This window comes from Brassica napus, chromosome C9, assembly GCF_020379485.1.
Source record: "Brassica napus cultivar Da-Ae chromosome C9, Da-Ae, whole genome shotgun sequence".
Lineage (NCBI taxonomy): Eukaryota > Viridiplantae > Streptophyta > Magnoliopsida > Brassicales > Brassicaceae > Brassica > Brassica napus.
Genome location: NC_063452.1, coordinates 21634021 through 21648417, shown reverse-complemented (window position 1 = coordinate 21648417; position 14397 = coordinate 21634021). Strand labels below are relative to the sequence as shown.

Here is a 14397-nt window from a genome sequence, read left to right as displayed (position 1 = left end):
CGTTTGAATCTCGCTCCACCATCTCCTTGAATCTCTTGAACTTAGTGAACGCCTCGCTCTTCTTCTTGAGAAGCACGGACCACATGTACCTGGAGTGATCGTCTATGAGGACGAAGATATATCTGTTTCCTCCAGCAGTACTAGGCATTATTGGCCCACATAGGTCGCCATGTACGAGCTCCAATATCTTACTTGTGCGGTATGATGTTTCTTTGGGAAAAGCTTGCCTTGCTTGCTTCCCAAGCAAACATGAACCACATACCTCTTTTCAATTGTAATCTGTGGAATTCCCACAACAAGCTCGCGTGAGATCATAGCTTTTATTGTTTCAAAGTTTACGTGTCCCAGTCTTGCATGCCATATAATTGAATCTCCTATCGTCGTCGAGTGCAAGCACAAGTCTTCTTTCACTACAGGAAATATGGGTAGTAATAGCGGACGAAAAACGCTATGAATTCGATATAATAGCGCTCCCTAAAACGCTCTGACAGCGCCCGTTATAATAGGTCCGACACTTTTGATAGCGGATCTGTCGTATGATATAGTTAAATAAACAACAATAGCATTAATTTCTATGCAATTGTTAATATTTATAATAATGAATTGATTTTATTTTATAAAATGTAATATTTAAGGGAAATAAGACATGAGCCAGGTAATTAATCATGGTCTGGTTTCGGCTTGACCAAAGCCTTCTTTGTTGGACCTGGACCCTTGTCCCCCGCCTTACTGACTTGCTTTGCCATTGCCTTCTTCCTCGGAGAGACAAAGATCTGGACCAGTCTCTTCTTTGTGTTCCCTCCCATCGCAGCAGCAGTGATCTTACCATTTTTCTTCTTTGGGATCTGATGCTCCTTTTCTTCTTTGGGATCTGATGCTCCTTCTCTTCAGCTAAGTCCACACTTTCATCAATCGGGAAAGCCTCCTCAATCTCCATGGAGTTTGTTTCAGCAGAGACTTTTTGATCTAACCCTGCCTCCTCCTCACCATCCTCCATCATTTCATACTCCAAGTTTCCATCTTCCCCATCCAAGCCTGCTACCATCTCCCCGATCACCTCATCTTCCTTGATTCCTATATCCAAAGTCTGTTTCCCATCATTCTCCACACTTGAACGCTTCCTTGCGATCTCTTCCTCCATTTCTTTTGACCCTTCAATAGAAACCACCTTAGTTAATGCCGGTATCTCCTGAATATCTCCCTGTAGATGGATTATTGCTACATGATCCTCCCCTGACATAACCCGAAGGCTCTCCTCAACAATCTCATTCTCAAACAATAAAGCCTTGCGAGCCTTTGACTCTGACGTCTCCCCACTTTCACCGCTCTTGAAAGCCTCTAGCATCAGTTTCTGTTGGGGATCCAGATGACCTCCAACTCTTGATTTCGCAAGCCATTGATACCACCCGTGGCCCTAACGTAGCTATCCCTTAGCTCTTGAGGTGGAAGATATCCAGCCTGTCTGACACACCTTGTCATCAATCTCCCTTGATCCCTATGTCTTCTCCCTGGACCCAATTTAGCACCACCAGCTTGTCTTCCTCCCTCATACGCAATGCCTTTTCCTTTGACATCCTGCTTTCCAGACAACTGTTGGTTATGTCTCCTAATATCCCCACCAGAGTTAGTCTCCAAATTTTGGGACTCCACTGCCCCCTTATAGCTTAAAGCTTTCCCTCCTTTATCCGGCTTATCAGAAGGACCAACATCATCTTCCTCCATCGCGCCCTTTGTTGTGGGGCACTTGGACTGATCATGTGTCAACCTTGAATAAGTGTAGGGCTTTGGACATAAAGTCTCTGTTTTTTCCTATTTTGTTTCCTCTGTTTAAGTTGTCTCTGATGATGTCAGAGAGTTGGAATAAAAGAGTTGGTTCTAGTTTATCTTATATTGGTCCTGTTTGGATGATGAAGGTTTATATGGAAGAGTATGTTATTGGTTTGGTAATGAGGTCACTAGGATATCAGAATACTTTGATTTTAGTTTCTCTTCCTCCTAGTAGATATCTTTATACTTTGTGGAAATGGATTGAGGAATGGATAAAGGATTGGAAAGTTTATTGCTGTGACAAGCATCTTTTTTGGAGGAATAGAACTTGTATTTTGGATCTGATTAGGAACATAACCTGTATTTTGGATCGGTTTTGCATTTTTGATCATGTTGATGTGTGTGTTTTGATGGATTCTAGTAGTGGAAACATGTGTTCAGAGACATTTATTTTATATGCAAAGTGGCGTAAGGAAATATATGGGAGGAGAGGTTTTCTCGATCTTTTGGAATTTTGTGGCTGGGACTGGTGCTGGCTGTGTTTTGGTTACTCTAAAAATTGTACATCGTATGAACATGGTAAAGATCTTTATTTTTGCGGTCAGTTTATTTTCCAGGTTGTGTATAGTAGCTCAGAATGAGGTAAAATATGTTCCAGATATTGGTGAAACCGTATTGATCTTGTGGGGAGTGTTCACCAGTTATGAACATAAGATAATTTCTTGCTATTGCTTAGGTGAGGCCATTAGCTTCACTATTCTCATGGTATGGGGAACCGGTGGAGTTGGCAATCGGTCTGTATTATGTTGTGGGACTCATGAATGGACAATGCAGACTGTTGATGTAATCGGTTGCACAGCCTTTTCTTTGTTACGTAGGTTCGGAAGAGGTGATTGTTATAACACAATTGTTGTTGTATTTTCTTGTAGTCCCCAGTATAATGGCAATTCAATGTTTAACCAAAAGCGAGAAGGGGTATATATGTGGGACTTTGTTATAAAAGGCGGTCTGATATTATGGAGGGGGAGGGTTCACAAGGATTACATTTTCCAGATTGGATTTACAGCGATACTTTGTATGAGTTTCAATTATCGTACTGAGGTCGTAGAGAAAGCTCTAAAAAAAAAATAATAAGTAATTGATATGAAAATTTTAAGTTGGAATTGTCGAGGAATGGGAAGCAAGTATACGATTAGTTACTTGAGAGAAATATGGCACAAACATAGACCGGCGTTTCTTTTTTTATCGGAAACAAAACAATGTTTTAATTTTGTTCAGAATTTTCAATTTCATTTTGGGTATAAATATCTCCATACAGTGGATCCTATTGGGAGAAGCGGAGGACTGGCCCTTTACTATAGCCATGAGTCACCGGTTTCAATACTCTATTCGAGCAATCGAATTATAGATATTGAAACAAGCTATAAAAGATTTTTTTTTTCTTTTGTATATGGGGATCCGGTCCAAGGTCTTCGTGATTATGTTTGGGAACGCCTTACACGAACCGGTATAAGTAGAGTGGAACCATGGTTTATTATTGGGGATCTCAATGAAATAACTGGTAACCATGAGAAGGAAGGGGGAGCGCTTCGCCATGCGTCCACCTTTGTTCAGTTTAATAATATGATTGAAAATTGTGGTCTATTAGAATTTCCGTCTTTGGGAAATACTATGTCATGGAGTGGGAAGAGACAACGACAAACAGTTCGCTGTAGGTTAGATCAGGCTTTAGGGAATGTAGAATGGCATAATCTATTCTCGTCCTCTTTTGTGGAATATTTAGGAATGATAGGCTCGGATCATAGGCCCATTGTTACAAGTTTAGATGAGAAATTAATCATGACTCGGAAACAATTCCGTTTTGATAAGCGATGGATCGGTATGGAAGGGCTTATGGACTCCATTTCACAAGGTTGGTCTACGGAAAATCCACGGGATAATTCAGGTGTTGTAGATAAGATTGTTAATTGTAGACACGATCGGTTTGGAGAAAAAATAACCCTCCATATGGTAAGGAAAAGATAAATTCAATTCATAAGGCTTTGGAAGAAATTCAGGGTGATAATACTAAAACGTATGAAGAGGTGCTAGAGGTATCCACGAAATTAAAAGAGGCTTATAGGGATGAAGAACTTTTTTGGGAACAGAAGAGTAGAACGACTTGGCATGCCAAAGGGGATCGTAATACTAAATTTTACCATGCGCTTACTAAACAGAGACGAATACAGAATAAAATCGTGGGGTTACATAATAGTGGTGGTGACTGGGTTACATCGGAAGAAGAGATAGAATGGGTTGCGGTTGACTATTTTAACGATTTGTTTTCAACAACATCACCAGCAGGCTATGAAGAATTTTTAAATGAGGTACCAACATTGATCACAGATGATCAAAATAGAAGTCTAACTTCTTGGGCATCAGAAGAGGAAGTGAGATCAGCTTTATTTATGATGCACCCGGAGAAGGCTCCGCGACCAGATGGAATGATGGCTCTGTTCTTCCAACAATTATGGTCGATTATTAAAAAAGATATTATCGATATGGTTAGTGAGTTTTTCAGGACATGATCTTTGGATGAAAGAATAAATATGACTAATATTTGCCTTATCCCAAAGACAGTGAGGCCAAGTAGAATGACGGAACTGCGACCCATCAGTTTATGTAATGTGGGATATAAAATTATTTCAAAGGTGTTGTGTCAACGGCTGAAAAGGTTATTACCACACCTGATCTCAGAAACACAATCCGCTTTTGTTTCTGGGAGGTTGATTTCAGATAACATTTTAATTTCACAAGAGATGTTTCATGGATTACGGACGAATAACTCATGTAAAGAGAAATTTTTGGCTATAAAGACGGATATGAGTAAGGCGTATGACAGAGTTGAATGACCCTTTATTGAGGCTATTTTAGTAAAGTTGGGTTTTGCACAACGATGGGTCTCTCGGATAATGTCTTGCATTTCTCCGGTACAATACAAAGTCTTAATTAATGGTCAACCTAAAGGACATATTATACCAAATAGAGGTTTGCGACAGGGTGATCCTTTGTCGCCTTATTTATTTATCTTGTGCACTGAAGCATTAATAGCAAATATTAGGAAGAAAGAAGAGGAAAAGCTACTAACGGGTCTTAAAATTGCGCGCGGAAGTCCGTCAATTTCACATTTATTATTTGCTGAGGATAGTCTTTTTTCTGCAAAGCCAATAGGCAAGAATGTGAGGTCATTCTACAAATTTTGAAAGATTATGAACGTGCATCGGGGCAGCAGATTAATTTTTTGAAATCGTCCATACAGTTTGGACACGAGGTTCCAGAGTCAGCGCGTTTAGAGGTACAACAGGTTTTAGGCATTACTACACTAGGTGGCATGAGAACATACTTGGTGGTTCTAAAACACAGATTTTTGGTTTTCTTAATGAAAGGGTTAATAATAAGGTTAATAATTGGACTCTCCGATATATTACAAAGGGGGGTGGGGGTGGTAAGGAAGTATTAATTAAATCAGTAGCATCTCCCATGCCAACTCATGTAATGTCTTGTTTTCGTTTACCAAAAACGGTGACTAAGAAACTTACGAGTACAGTTGCTCATTTTTGGTGGGGTAGCAGCGGTAACACAAAAAGTATGCATTGGTTTTCGTGGAACAAGATGTGTAAGGATAAAACTGAAGGGGGCATCGGTTTTCGAGATATTCAGAATTTTAATATGGCCTTATCAGCGAAGCAGCTATGGAGATTAATTGATAAACCTAATTCGCTTTTTGCAAGAATTTTCAAAGGAAGATATTATCGAAATTCAGATCCTTTGGATCCTATCAGATCATATTCTCCCTCATATGGATGGAGGAGTATTACATCCGCTAGATCTCTGGTTAATAAAGGGCTAATCAAAAGAGTGGGAACATGTTCAAGCATTTCAGTCTGGAATGATCCTTGGATCCCCGCTCCTCGCCCGAGGTCAGCAACCCCAAAATTTTCTAATCAATTCTTGAATCCATTACTTAAGGTGGAGGATTTCATCAATCCAGTTGATCTTTCTTGGAACCTGGATTTACTCAATGCATATGTTCATCAGGACGATGTGAGTACTATACTGAGTTTAGACATTAGTCGTAACCCTAAGCCAGATTCATATGGCTGGCACTTTACGGATCATGGTAGATATACGGTTAAATCAGGCTATCGGACTGCGAAATTATGTCCTGATATGGGTGGTCAGCATATTGATATGGGACCGGACACTAAACCATTATTGGCGCAATCTTGGAAGCTGCAGTGTTCACCAAAATTGAAACATTTTTTGTTTGGCAAATAATTTCCGGTTGCTTACCAGTGTATAGGAATCTTCACTCACGAAGAATTAAATGTGATAAGCAATGTCAATTGTGTGGGGCTGAGTAAAAATCTATTAATCATGTGTTTTTTGAATGTCCATTAGCACTTCAAATTTGGGTGCTATTTAATGTCCCGTCATGTCCAGGGATTTTTCCGACCTCATCTCTTTTTACAAACATGGACTATCTTTTTTGGCGGATACCAAAAGAACCAGATTTGAGTTATTTTCCATGGATTCTCTGGTATGTTTGGAAAAATCGGAATGCAAAAATTTATAAAAATCAGATAAGGGATCCTCTAGATCTCCTCCAGACTGCGGAAATAGAAAGTGTCTTGTGGAAAACCATATTGCATATGATACAAACAGATGTTATATAGATGGAGCATGGAGGGAACAAGACTCTTGCACAGGGCAAGGATGGGTTTATAAAAAAGGTGGATCAACTGATACTATGATGGGTGCCATGTCTATTCGCAAAAGTCTATCACCTTTACATGCTGAATGTGAAGCTTTGATATGGGCGATGGAGTGCATGAAGACCCTACAAATCGCATAGGTGGTGTTTGCAACTGACTGCTCTCAACAGGTGAAGATGGTGTCTACACCAACAGAATGGCCGGTGTTCACTACACATATGGAAGAGTTTCTGCGATGTAAGGAATTTTTCATCCCTTTAATATTCAGCATATTCCGAGGGCACAAAACACAATGGCGGACAAGGTATCACGAGGTGCTAGAAATCAGCCTTCTGCTATGGTTTATGTTGACTCGATTCCCCCGAAGTGGCTCTTGGATCAGGAATCTACTTAGTGCTTTTCGCCTTTTGTTGTAAAAAAAAAATGTAATATTTATTTCGAATTTTTGTAATAAAAACAATTAATCATATTATAAAAACTAAAAAAATATTTAAATGATTAAAAACAATAATTAAAAATTAAATTTTATTTATTAATTAAATTTTGTTTACAAATAAAATCAGTTTATACATTAACCAAAAAATTAAACCAAAACCTAATTAACCAAACCTAAATAAACCAAAAAAAAATTGAACCAAGCCTAATAAACCAAAACTTAAAGCTCTAAGCTGCAGTCTCCTTCCCATCGCAGTTCCGTCATCTCCTTCTTCTTGTATCTTTCTTCTCTTCTTCTTCTTCTTGTTTGGATGAGATTTAAGCCGATGGACAGAGATAGTGACGGGATTAAGTGCATAGCCATTGGCAAGTGTCCATGCCGCGTATTCACTTTCCATGTAAGATTAATTTAAACCCAACACACCAACATTCATGAGTCAATACTCTGAAAATTCAATAGCAAACAAGGAGAAAGTAAACCATGTACCTAGCCAATTGCTCAAATTCAGAAGATTGAGGCTTTTCCCAAGGTAAAGTACCCAAAGCACTAGAGAGAGCAGCATACTTTCTTCCATTAGGCCTACACCACCACCGCTAGATTTCTCTGCCATCTCCGACTTAAGCCTCTGTTCTCATACATCATCTGAGATGTCATAGAGGAGGTCCACACTTGCTGGCGTTGCTTTCCTAGAAACAAGGTCTGAAGAAGGTGTTCAAAGTAAATTAGCTTAGATAAAGAAACACCCAAAGGTCAAAAGAGTTCATAGCTTAGATAAGTATGATGCATCCTACACTGAATTTTAGAATGAAGAAGGAGAGTTCACCTTGTCATATCTGGCACATATCACATTCCCACAATCAAAACCAGAGTCGATCATTTCAATCATCTTCTCCACAATCTGGAAAAAAAAATTTGTATTGAAATCAACAACACCATTCAAAAATATAGAGCCATCAACGTTCTCACAAGTAGCTATGTCTTATAATCCCTCAAATCAAGAACTCAAGCAATACATAGTACAATACAACTGCAGAACCCTACCTCTCTCTGTGACCACCAAGACGTCGGCGAGAAACTCAGCAGGTTTACTCTCTCCGAGAGAAAGAAAGAAGTGACGAGCGTGACGGAGGTGGTGGCGACTCCGGTGAAGACGGATCTTAGAAGCCATGGTGGTGGTGACGAGCGATTGGGGATGGGAGAGATGGCGATGGTGGTGATAGTAACGAACGATGGCAGTGGTGGTGGTGTTGACATCGCGTCTTCTCCTTTGTCGCGTCTTCTCGTTTCTCTACCATCTACGAACTCCATCTCTTCTCTCTCTTGCTTATCTAAATCGTAGATCTCAGAAACAATAATTAAAACAGAAAAAATACAGTTAATCTCAAGCGTTAGATTCAATATCATCTAATGGTGCAGATGGTGATACTTGTCATGAAAACAAGTAAACCAATAGCAAGAAAGGGTGAGGATAAACACAAGAGTGATTTTGTGCCTTTGATCAAAATCAATCAATGGTTCAAAACAAAACAATACATATTGTCTTTTTATTTATCTTGAACTATTATAAAAATTATCTTAGCTTTAAATACTTTGATATCATAATTTAAAATTTGAAATATAAATTTTGTATTTGAAATATAAATTTTTTTACGGAATTATAATTTATTTAAAAGTTAAAATTTAATGTTTTAATGATATATGCTAAAATGAGATATGTGGTTTAGGGGATTAGGGTTAATATTTAAGATTAAGTATATGATTTGAGTTTTAGAATATACTCGTAGTTTAAATTAAAGTTTCTATTATAAGTTTGTAAAGATTATAAATTATGATTTTTTATGTGGAATTTAAGTTTGGGGTATAGGGTATCAGATATAGAGTGTAGATTTAAGATTTAATGTTTGAGTTTTAGAATTTAAATTTAAAATTAGATTTTTAAAATGATTAAATTTTGAGTTTTGATTAAGAATTAAGTTTGAAATTTAAATTTTGTATTCAAAGTTTAGGGTTCGAAGTATGATATAAGGTTTGGAATTAAGATTTAGGGTTTGAAATAGTCTTTTGCAGGGTTTACGTCATCGAATGGAAGCTCATGTAGTTTTCTTGATATATCGTGTCATTACATATTTGATTGATCAATAATTTTTTGTCTAAGAATTTTTCAAGATTTTTTTTCAAGAAAAACACTTACCATAAACATATTTGAAAACTCAAACCACATCGATTCAATCATCAAATCAAACATTAAAAGTGGAAAAAGCAAATAAGCTAAGAATGCTTCAAGTCTCAGCTCTCACATACGTATATATAAGCTACATTCTCTCGAACCTAAAGTTCTCTTGATGGTCTTTTAAGTACTTCAGGAACTCATCATCATGGAGAATGATATTCGTACTGGCAACACCTGTTGGATATTCACAATACAGGAAACAATACCGGCTCACCCATGAAAACCTCCGCACCACGATGTCGCATCTCCACCGCACGACCACGCCTTGCCTCCTTTGTCGTCAAGATTCATATTTTCTGATTGTGGAAAAGGAAAAACCCTGCATCTGGTTGACCTCTCAGAATATACATTAAATTTTAAAAGCATATTCTTTTGTTCATCTCAAAGAAAAAGACAACAGAAGCATCATCAAGCTTCCAAGCATTACACATGAGAAAACAAAAGACTTGAGTTTAAGACAAACATCTTTACATGTCTGTGAGAGCAGATATAGCACAGGAACAAACAGGTGTATTTGAAGGAAACAAAATCTTAGAGAATCACCTTATTGTCGATGTTAGTGTAGTAGATAGTTCTTCTCATGCTCATCTTTGAGAACCAAAAACAGGACTAGTCTTAACTCTTGAGTGAAGTACATAACTTTCCACTCAGAGTGTGATGAAAACATCAACAACCTAAACAAAGAAAACCTGTAACATCCCGGGCCCGGCCCAAAAGGAAACTCAAGTGCAGGAGGCTCAAGGAGAAGAAACCCTAGACATAACCCCTCCCATCGCTTATAAAAGGAGAAGTTTCCCTAGGGTTCAGCCACAAGAGAGACAGCAAGCGAAGCCCTGCCTGAGCAGAACCCCGCCGCCGCCTCCGCCTCAAGCCGCCGCTGCTCCATCTCCGGCGAAGCCAGCCGCCAGCCGCCCGCGAAGCCCTAGCCGCCGCAACCGAGCTCCTAGCCGCCGCCTCCTTGATTCAGTTTCGTGCAAGCAGCTGAGATCTGAACCCTAAAGGTAAAACTAATATCTCTAGCTCTAAGTCATTGGAAAATGACAGATTCTAAACCCATCTCTCTCTTGTGTGAATCCGATTCTCAAATCAGATCTCGAGAAGTGACTGTTCCCCAAACCTAGATCCAGATCTACTTCTGCAAAAAGCTAAGGTGAGGACTTGGCTGTGAACTTGCCTCATGTTGAGTAACCAATGGGACTTAGTCCTTTGTTAATCAGTTCTAGATATTGTGTGTATGTGTGATGTGATATGTGATTGATCTTGTCTAGACGATAGTACGTGTTGAAGTGATAAGAACGTAGGCATGTTAGGGTGGTCAAGAATATGATGATAAGGTGTTGAGACGTGTTGTGAATGATAAATGAAAGATGTAAGAATAAGTATGAATAAGGGATCATATAGAGAGTCTAAGGAAAGTATGTGGGGTAGTAGTCCACGCTAGGTATCCATAGGAGATGTGGCCAATCCACAAGAATATGGAAGCGCCCATAGGAGATGTGGCCAATCCACAAGAATATGGGGTAGAAGCCTAGTTGGGGCTACCCACTGATGAAAAGGACGAAAAGATGAAAAGGATGTGCATTGTAGGGTCTTTAGTTCATGTCGGGTAGTATGGGTTTCTGTGTAATAGATCTTATTAGCTCATGACTTGTGATTGTTTGCTCTTCCTGAGTTGAGCTCGTGAGTTCCTAGAACCTACCCTCACTGAGTATTATGTACTCACCCCTCTTTTTACAGGTAGGGCCGAGAGGGAGCGGGAGTAGATGTCCGTATGGTGCAAGTGTTTTCTCGAGTCTTTCATTTATGACTCCTTTCTTTCAACCATTCCTTCTTAAGTCTTTATTCGACATTTCAGTTTTGTTGAGTTTGGTTTTATGTAAGACAATTTGAGTTTTAATAAGAGTTTTTGAACGAAAAGGTTTGGGGTAAAGCATTTGATAAGGTTCATCGGGCCAAGGCCGTTACAAAACCAGTCATGACAAAGAACACAACATCAGATTCAGATGGAATCAACGTCATTGGCTTTCTTCTGTTCAGTCAAATCGACGTTTACATCCTCCTCGTCTCCCTGGATATATACACACACATCTTTTAGAACACACAAGTAAGGACTTTTAACTTGAAAGATTAAACTTTTAAGAATCCCGCAATGTCGTTCTGCAACAGAAGAAGAAAATAAAACAAAAAAAATGTATTACCTTATTGCTAGAAGAGGTGCCACAACAGCTATTCTCTGACTGACTACACGAACTTGAGCTTGCACTTGCAGTAGCCCTTCCTGGCACTAAAGAAATATAAACTGTGCTCGCTTCCATTTTTAAACCTGATGCATCCTTAACGAAATGGGTTCCAAGATTATTAGTAAAGAACTAAAGATGGTAAGAAAAGTCATACCTGGAGATGTGTAGTTAGTGGATACAACAACTGTGTTCTTTTTCGATTCTTCCAACTATAGACAAAAATTATGGACAAAAACTTATCAAACAAAATTCACCTTTAATATAGATAAAAATCGAAACTTTAATCTATCAAACAAAGGAGGTAATTTTTTATTCCAACAGCCGAACTTTAGCCAAGAACAAGGAAAAAATATAAACTTTAGCCAAGAACAGAGCATAGACAGAGACTCTTGTGTTTCTAAGACTTGGAAAAGGATTAAATTATATAATTGAGATATGGAAGATGAGAGAACAAACCATGATCAATGCCCGAAGACTTGGAAACTATCAAGCTGTTCTTGAAGAATTCTGTGTCATCTGAAACTTAAAGACGAACAGGAGATGTTCTTGATGAATTCTGGATCTTCTGTAAACAAGCTCCAGCCTTCACCAAATCGTACAAAACTCGATTGCTCCCGAAAGGATGTGATAGAAACGAGAATAGAAGAAGAATCTGGGTAAGGAGCGGAGGATATTGGATCCATGGCTTTGCGGCTGTTGATGTAACACATTCCTTCCTTGTTCTGCTTATGCGCTTGAAGCAGTCGTGCTTGGATTCCATTATCCAAATACCACATGTTTTCTCCGCTGGTGTTGGCATCATACTTGCTTGGCACGATTCCATCTTCATTAAGATATACAATCTCATGTATCATCAGCTCGTCCACATCTTGCGTGTCACTACTGTTTTCTTGCGTTTCTTGTAGTTTAAGCAAGTGATCCGGACAATCTGATGCGTAATGACCAAGTTTATCACACTTATAGCACATGACTCTCGATGTATCTCTGCCTCCGTTATTCCGACCACGGCCTCTTCCTCTGTACCATGATGCTCGCCTCCCTGACCTCTGTACCATGATGCTCGCCTCCCTGACCTCTGTTGCGATAATCGTTGTAGCCTCGATTCGACTGGTTTGCTTGAGAATCATTGTTGACATGCATCAGTTTGGTTTGATCTTCCTGAGGTTCAGCTTCTTCATCAGCAATACGTTCTTCATAGGCTTTAAGACGACCTATAATGTCTTCGAAACTCGTAGTATTTAGGTCTAAAACTTGCTCAAGAGATGCCACGATGTGAATATACTTTCTCCAGGGAAGACTGTTTTAAAACTTCTTTACAAGTTTTGGTTCCTCGATGCTTACTCCCAGTGCTGCTGATTTTGGCGAGATCTCCGACAATTTTCCTCCAAAGTCGTCGATCGTTTCATCGTCCTTCATCTTCAATCGGTCAAAATCATTCATCAACGTGTGCAATCTCGCTTCCTTGACTATCCCGGCTCCCACATGTCTCGTTTTTATAGCTTCCCAGACTTTCTTTGCCGTGTTGAGCTCCCCAACCTGTAGGATAAGAACTTCTGGTATTGATCGGAATAGAAGTGCGATGGCCATATCATTCTTGTCTCCTTCAGTTAGGTCTCCTTCGATGGCTTCCCATACCTTATGAACTTTGAGAGCAATCTTTATACGCATTGCCCATACTGTATAATTGGTTGATGTAAGCATAGGACATTGTATAGAAGACTTGCCTCCTCCGTTCGGTTTGTCTGTAACTGCGACGATATCCCCCATCTCTTATGGAAGGCTCTGATACCAAATATAAAATTTTGAAGATTGAATATGAATCACAATAAAAAATAACTCTTTTTATTAATCTCTCTTAAGGAAAATAACTCAAAACCTTAAGCACTCACAATCTCTAGAACTCACAAGTTATGCAATCATCATCTACTTATATAGAGATTTATTTCTCCTAATCCTAATAGATAACATATATTAGATAAATCCTAAATATATTCCCAATTCCATAACTCGGTAGGATTAAGATAAACTTCTAACTCAAGTAATCTTCGAGCTTAATCCAACAATATCATCAGTACATAGGCCTGGGACGGATCGGATATCCGGGCAATTTTAAGGTATCCGGATCCGGATCCTTATCCGGGCGGATCCATAATTTTACTATCCTTATCCGGATCCGGGGTTCTCGGATATCCGGGTGTCGGATATCCTCCTAAAAATTGTAATATCCGGCGGATATCCGGATCCGGATTTGGATCCTTAAAATAAATAAAAAATAATATTAATATATATATATAAAATATTAACAATAATTTAAAATATATATATATATATATAACATCTTTAATTATTTCTATGTACAATATTACAAAATTTACATAAAATTTATATATATTATTATAAAAATGAAAATATATTAAATAAAATTAATTTTATATATAGATATTACTATTTTTGAAATATTTATTAATAAAACTTACGGATCCGGATATCCGGACTTAAAAATTAAGATATCCGGATCCGGATCCGGCTTTGACGGATCCAACATTTTACTATCCGGATCCGGATTCTGCCCCTCCGGATATCCGGATTTTCGGATCGGATCCGGATCGAATCTCGGATCGAATCCGGATCTCGGATAAAAGTCCCAGGCCTATCAGTACATGCATAGCATAGAAATTAAACTATTTAAAAAAAAAAACTTGCAAATACTTTTGGTATCATCACAATCTTGCACATTATTGTCATAAGCATCGTGGGGGAAATAACAACATACTTTTCCAAAGTCGTGTACTAATTAAATTAGTGAACCGAAATACTCCTTGTGAACCGGGCTGATCCAATTGAATACTCATATTATGTTTCAAATTAGTACTGAATCAAAAACAATTGTGAGCTTAAAGAAAATGGGCTTTAGGAAGGCCCAAAATAGAGTCAAAGATGGACCAACGGCACAGAGATCTCCCCGCCTTT

The 14397-nt window shown here is 38.6% G+C and overlaps 1 protein-coding gene and 2 long non-coding RNA genes across 5 annotated transcripts; 1 reads left to right on the top strand and 2 right to left on the bottom strand.

Annotated features, from left to right (window-relative positions):
- Positions 1 to 7029: 7029 nt before the first annotated feature.
- On the bottom strand, positions 7030 to 8327 carry LOC106417598. 3 transcript variants are annotated; one of them, XR_007328688.1, is made up of 4 exons: positions 7999 to 8327; positions 7781 to 7855; positions 7444 to 7656; positions 7030 to 7346 (listed from the first exon to the last, which is right to left on the bottom strand). XR_007328688.1 is itself a non-coding variant. In XM_048768609.1 (3 exons), exons 1-3 carry the CDS (start codon positions 8263 to 8265, stop codon positions 7537 to 7539), a joined length of 462 nt encoding a protein of 153 aa, XP_048624566.1. In that variant the 5' UTR covers positions 8266 to 8309; the 3' UTR covers positions 7030 to 7536. The 3 variants fall into 3 exon arrangements, 1 of the variants encoding a protein (XP_048624566.1); XR_007328689.1 differs by having other exon boundaries at positions 7030 to 7352; positions 7999 to 8309; XM_048768609.1 differs by having other exon boundaries at positions 7030 to 7656; positions 7999 to 8309.
- A 1415-nt stretch (positions 8328 to 9742) lies between these two features.
- On the top strand, positions 9743 to 11022 carry LOC106417936. The gene is made up of 3 exons (XR_001283541.3): positions 9743 to 10188; positions 10278 to 10337; positions 10925 to 11022. It is a non-coding gene; the product is annotated as an uncharacterized LOC106417936 (long non-coding RNA).
- Positions 11023 to 11152: 130 nt separating this feature from the next.
- Positions 11153 to 13623, bottom strand: LOC106417935. The gene is made up of 4 exons (XR_007328690.1): positions 11884 to 13623; positions 11582 to 11636; positions 11386 to 11471; positions 11153 to 11255 (listed from the first exon to the last, which is right to left on the bottom strand). It is a non-coding gene; the product is annotated as an uncharacterized LOC106417935 (long non-coding RNA).
- Positions 13624 to 14397: the final 774 nt, after the last annotated feature.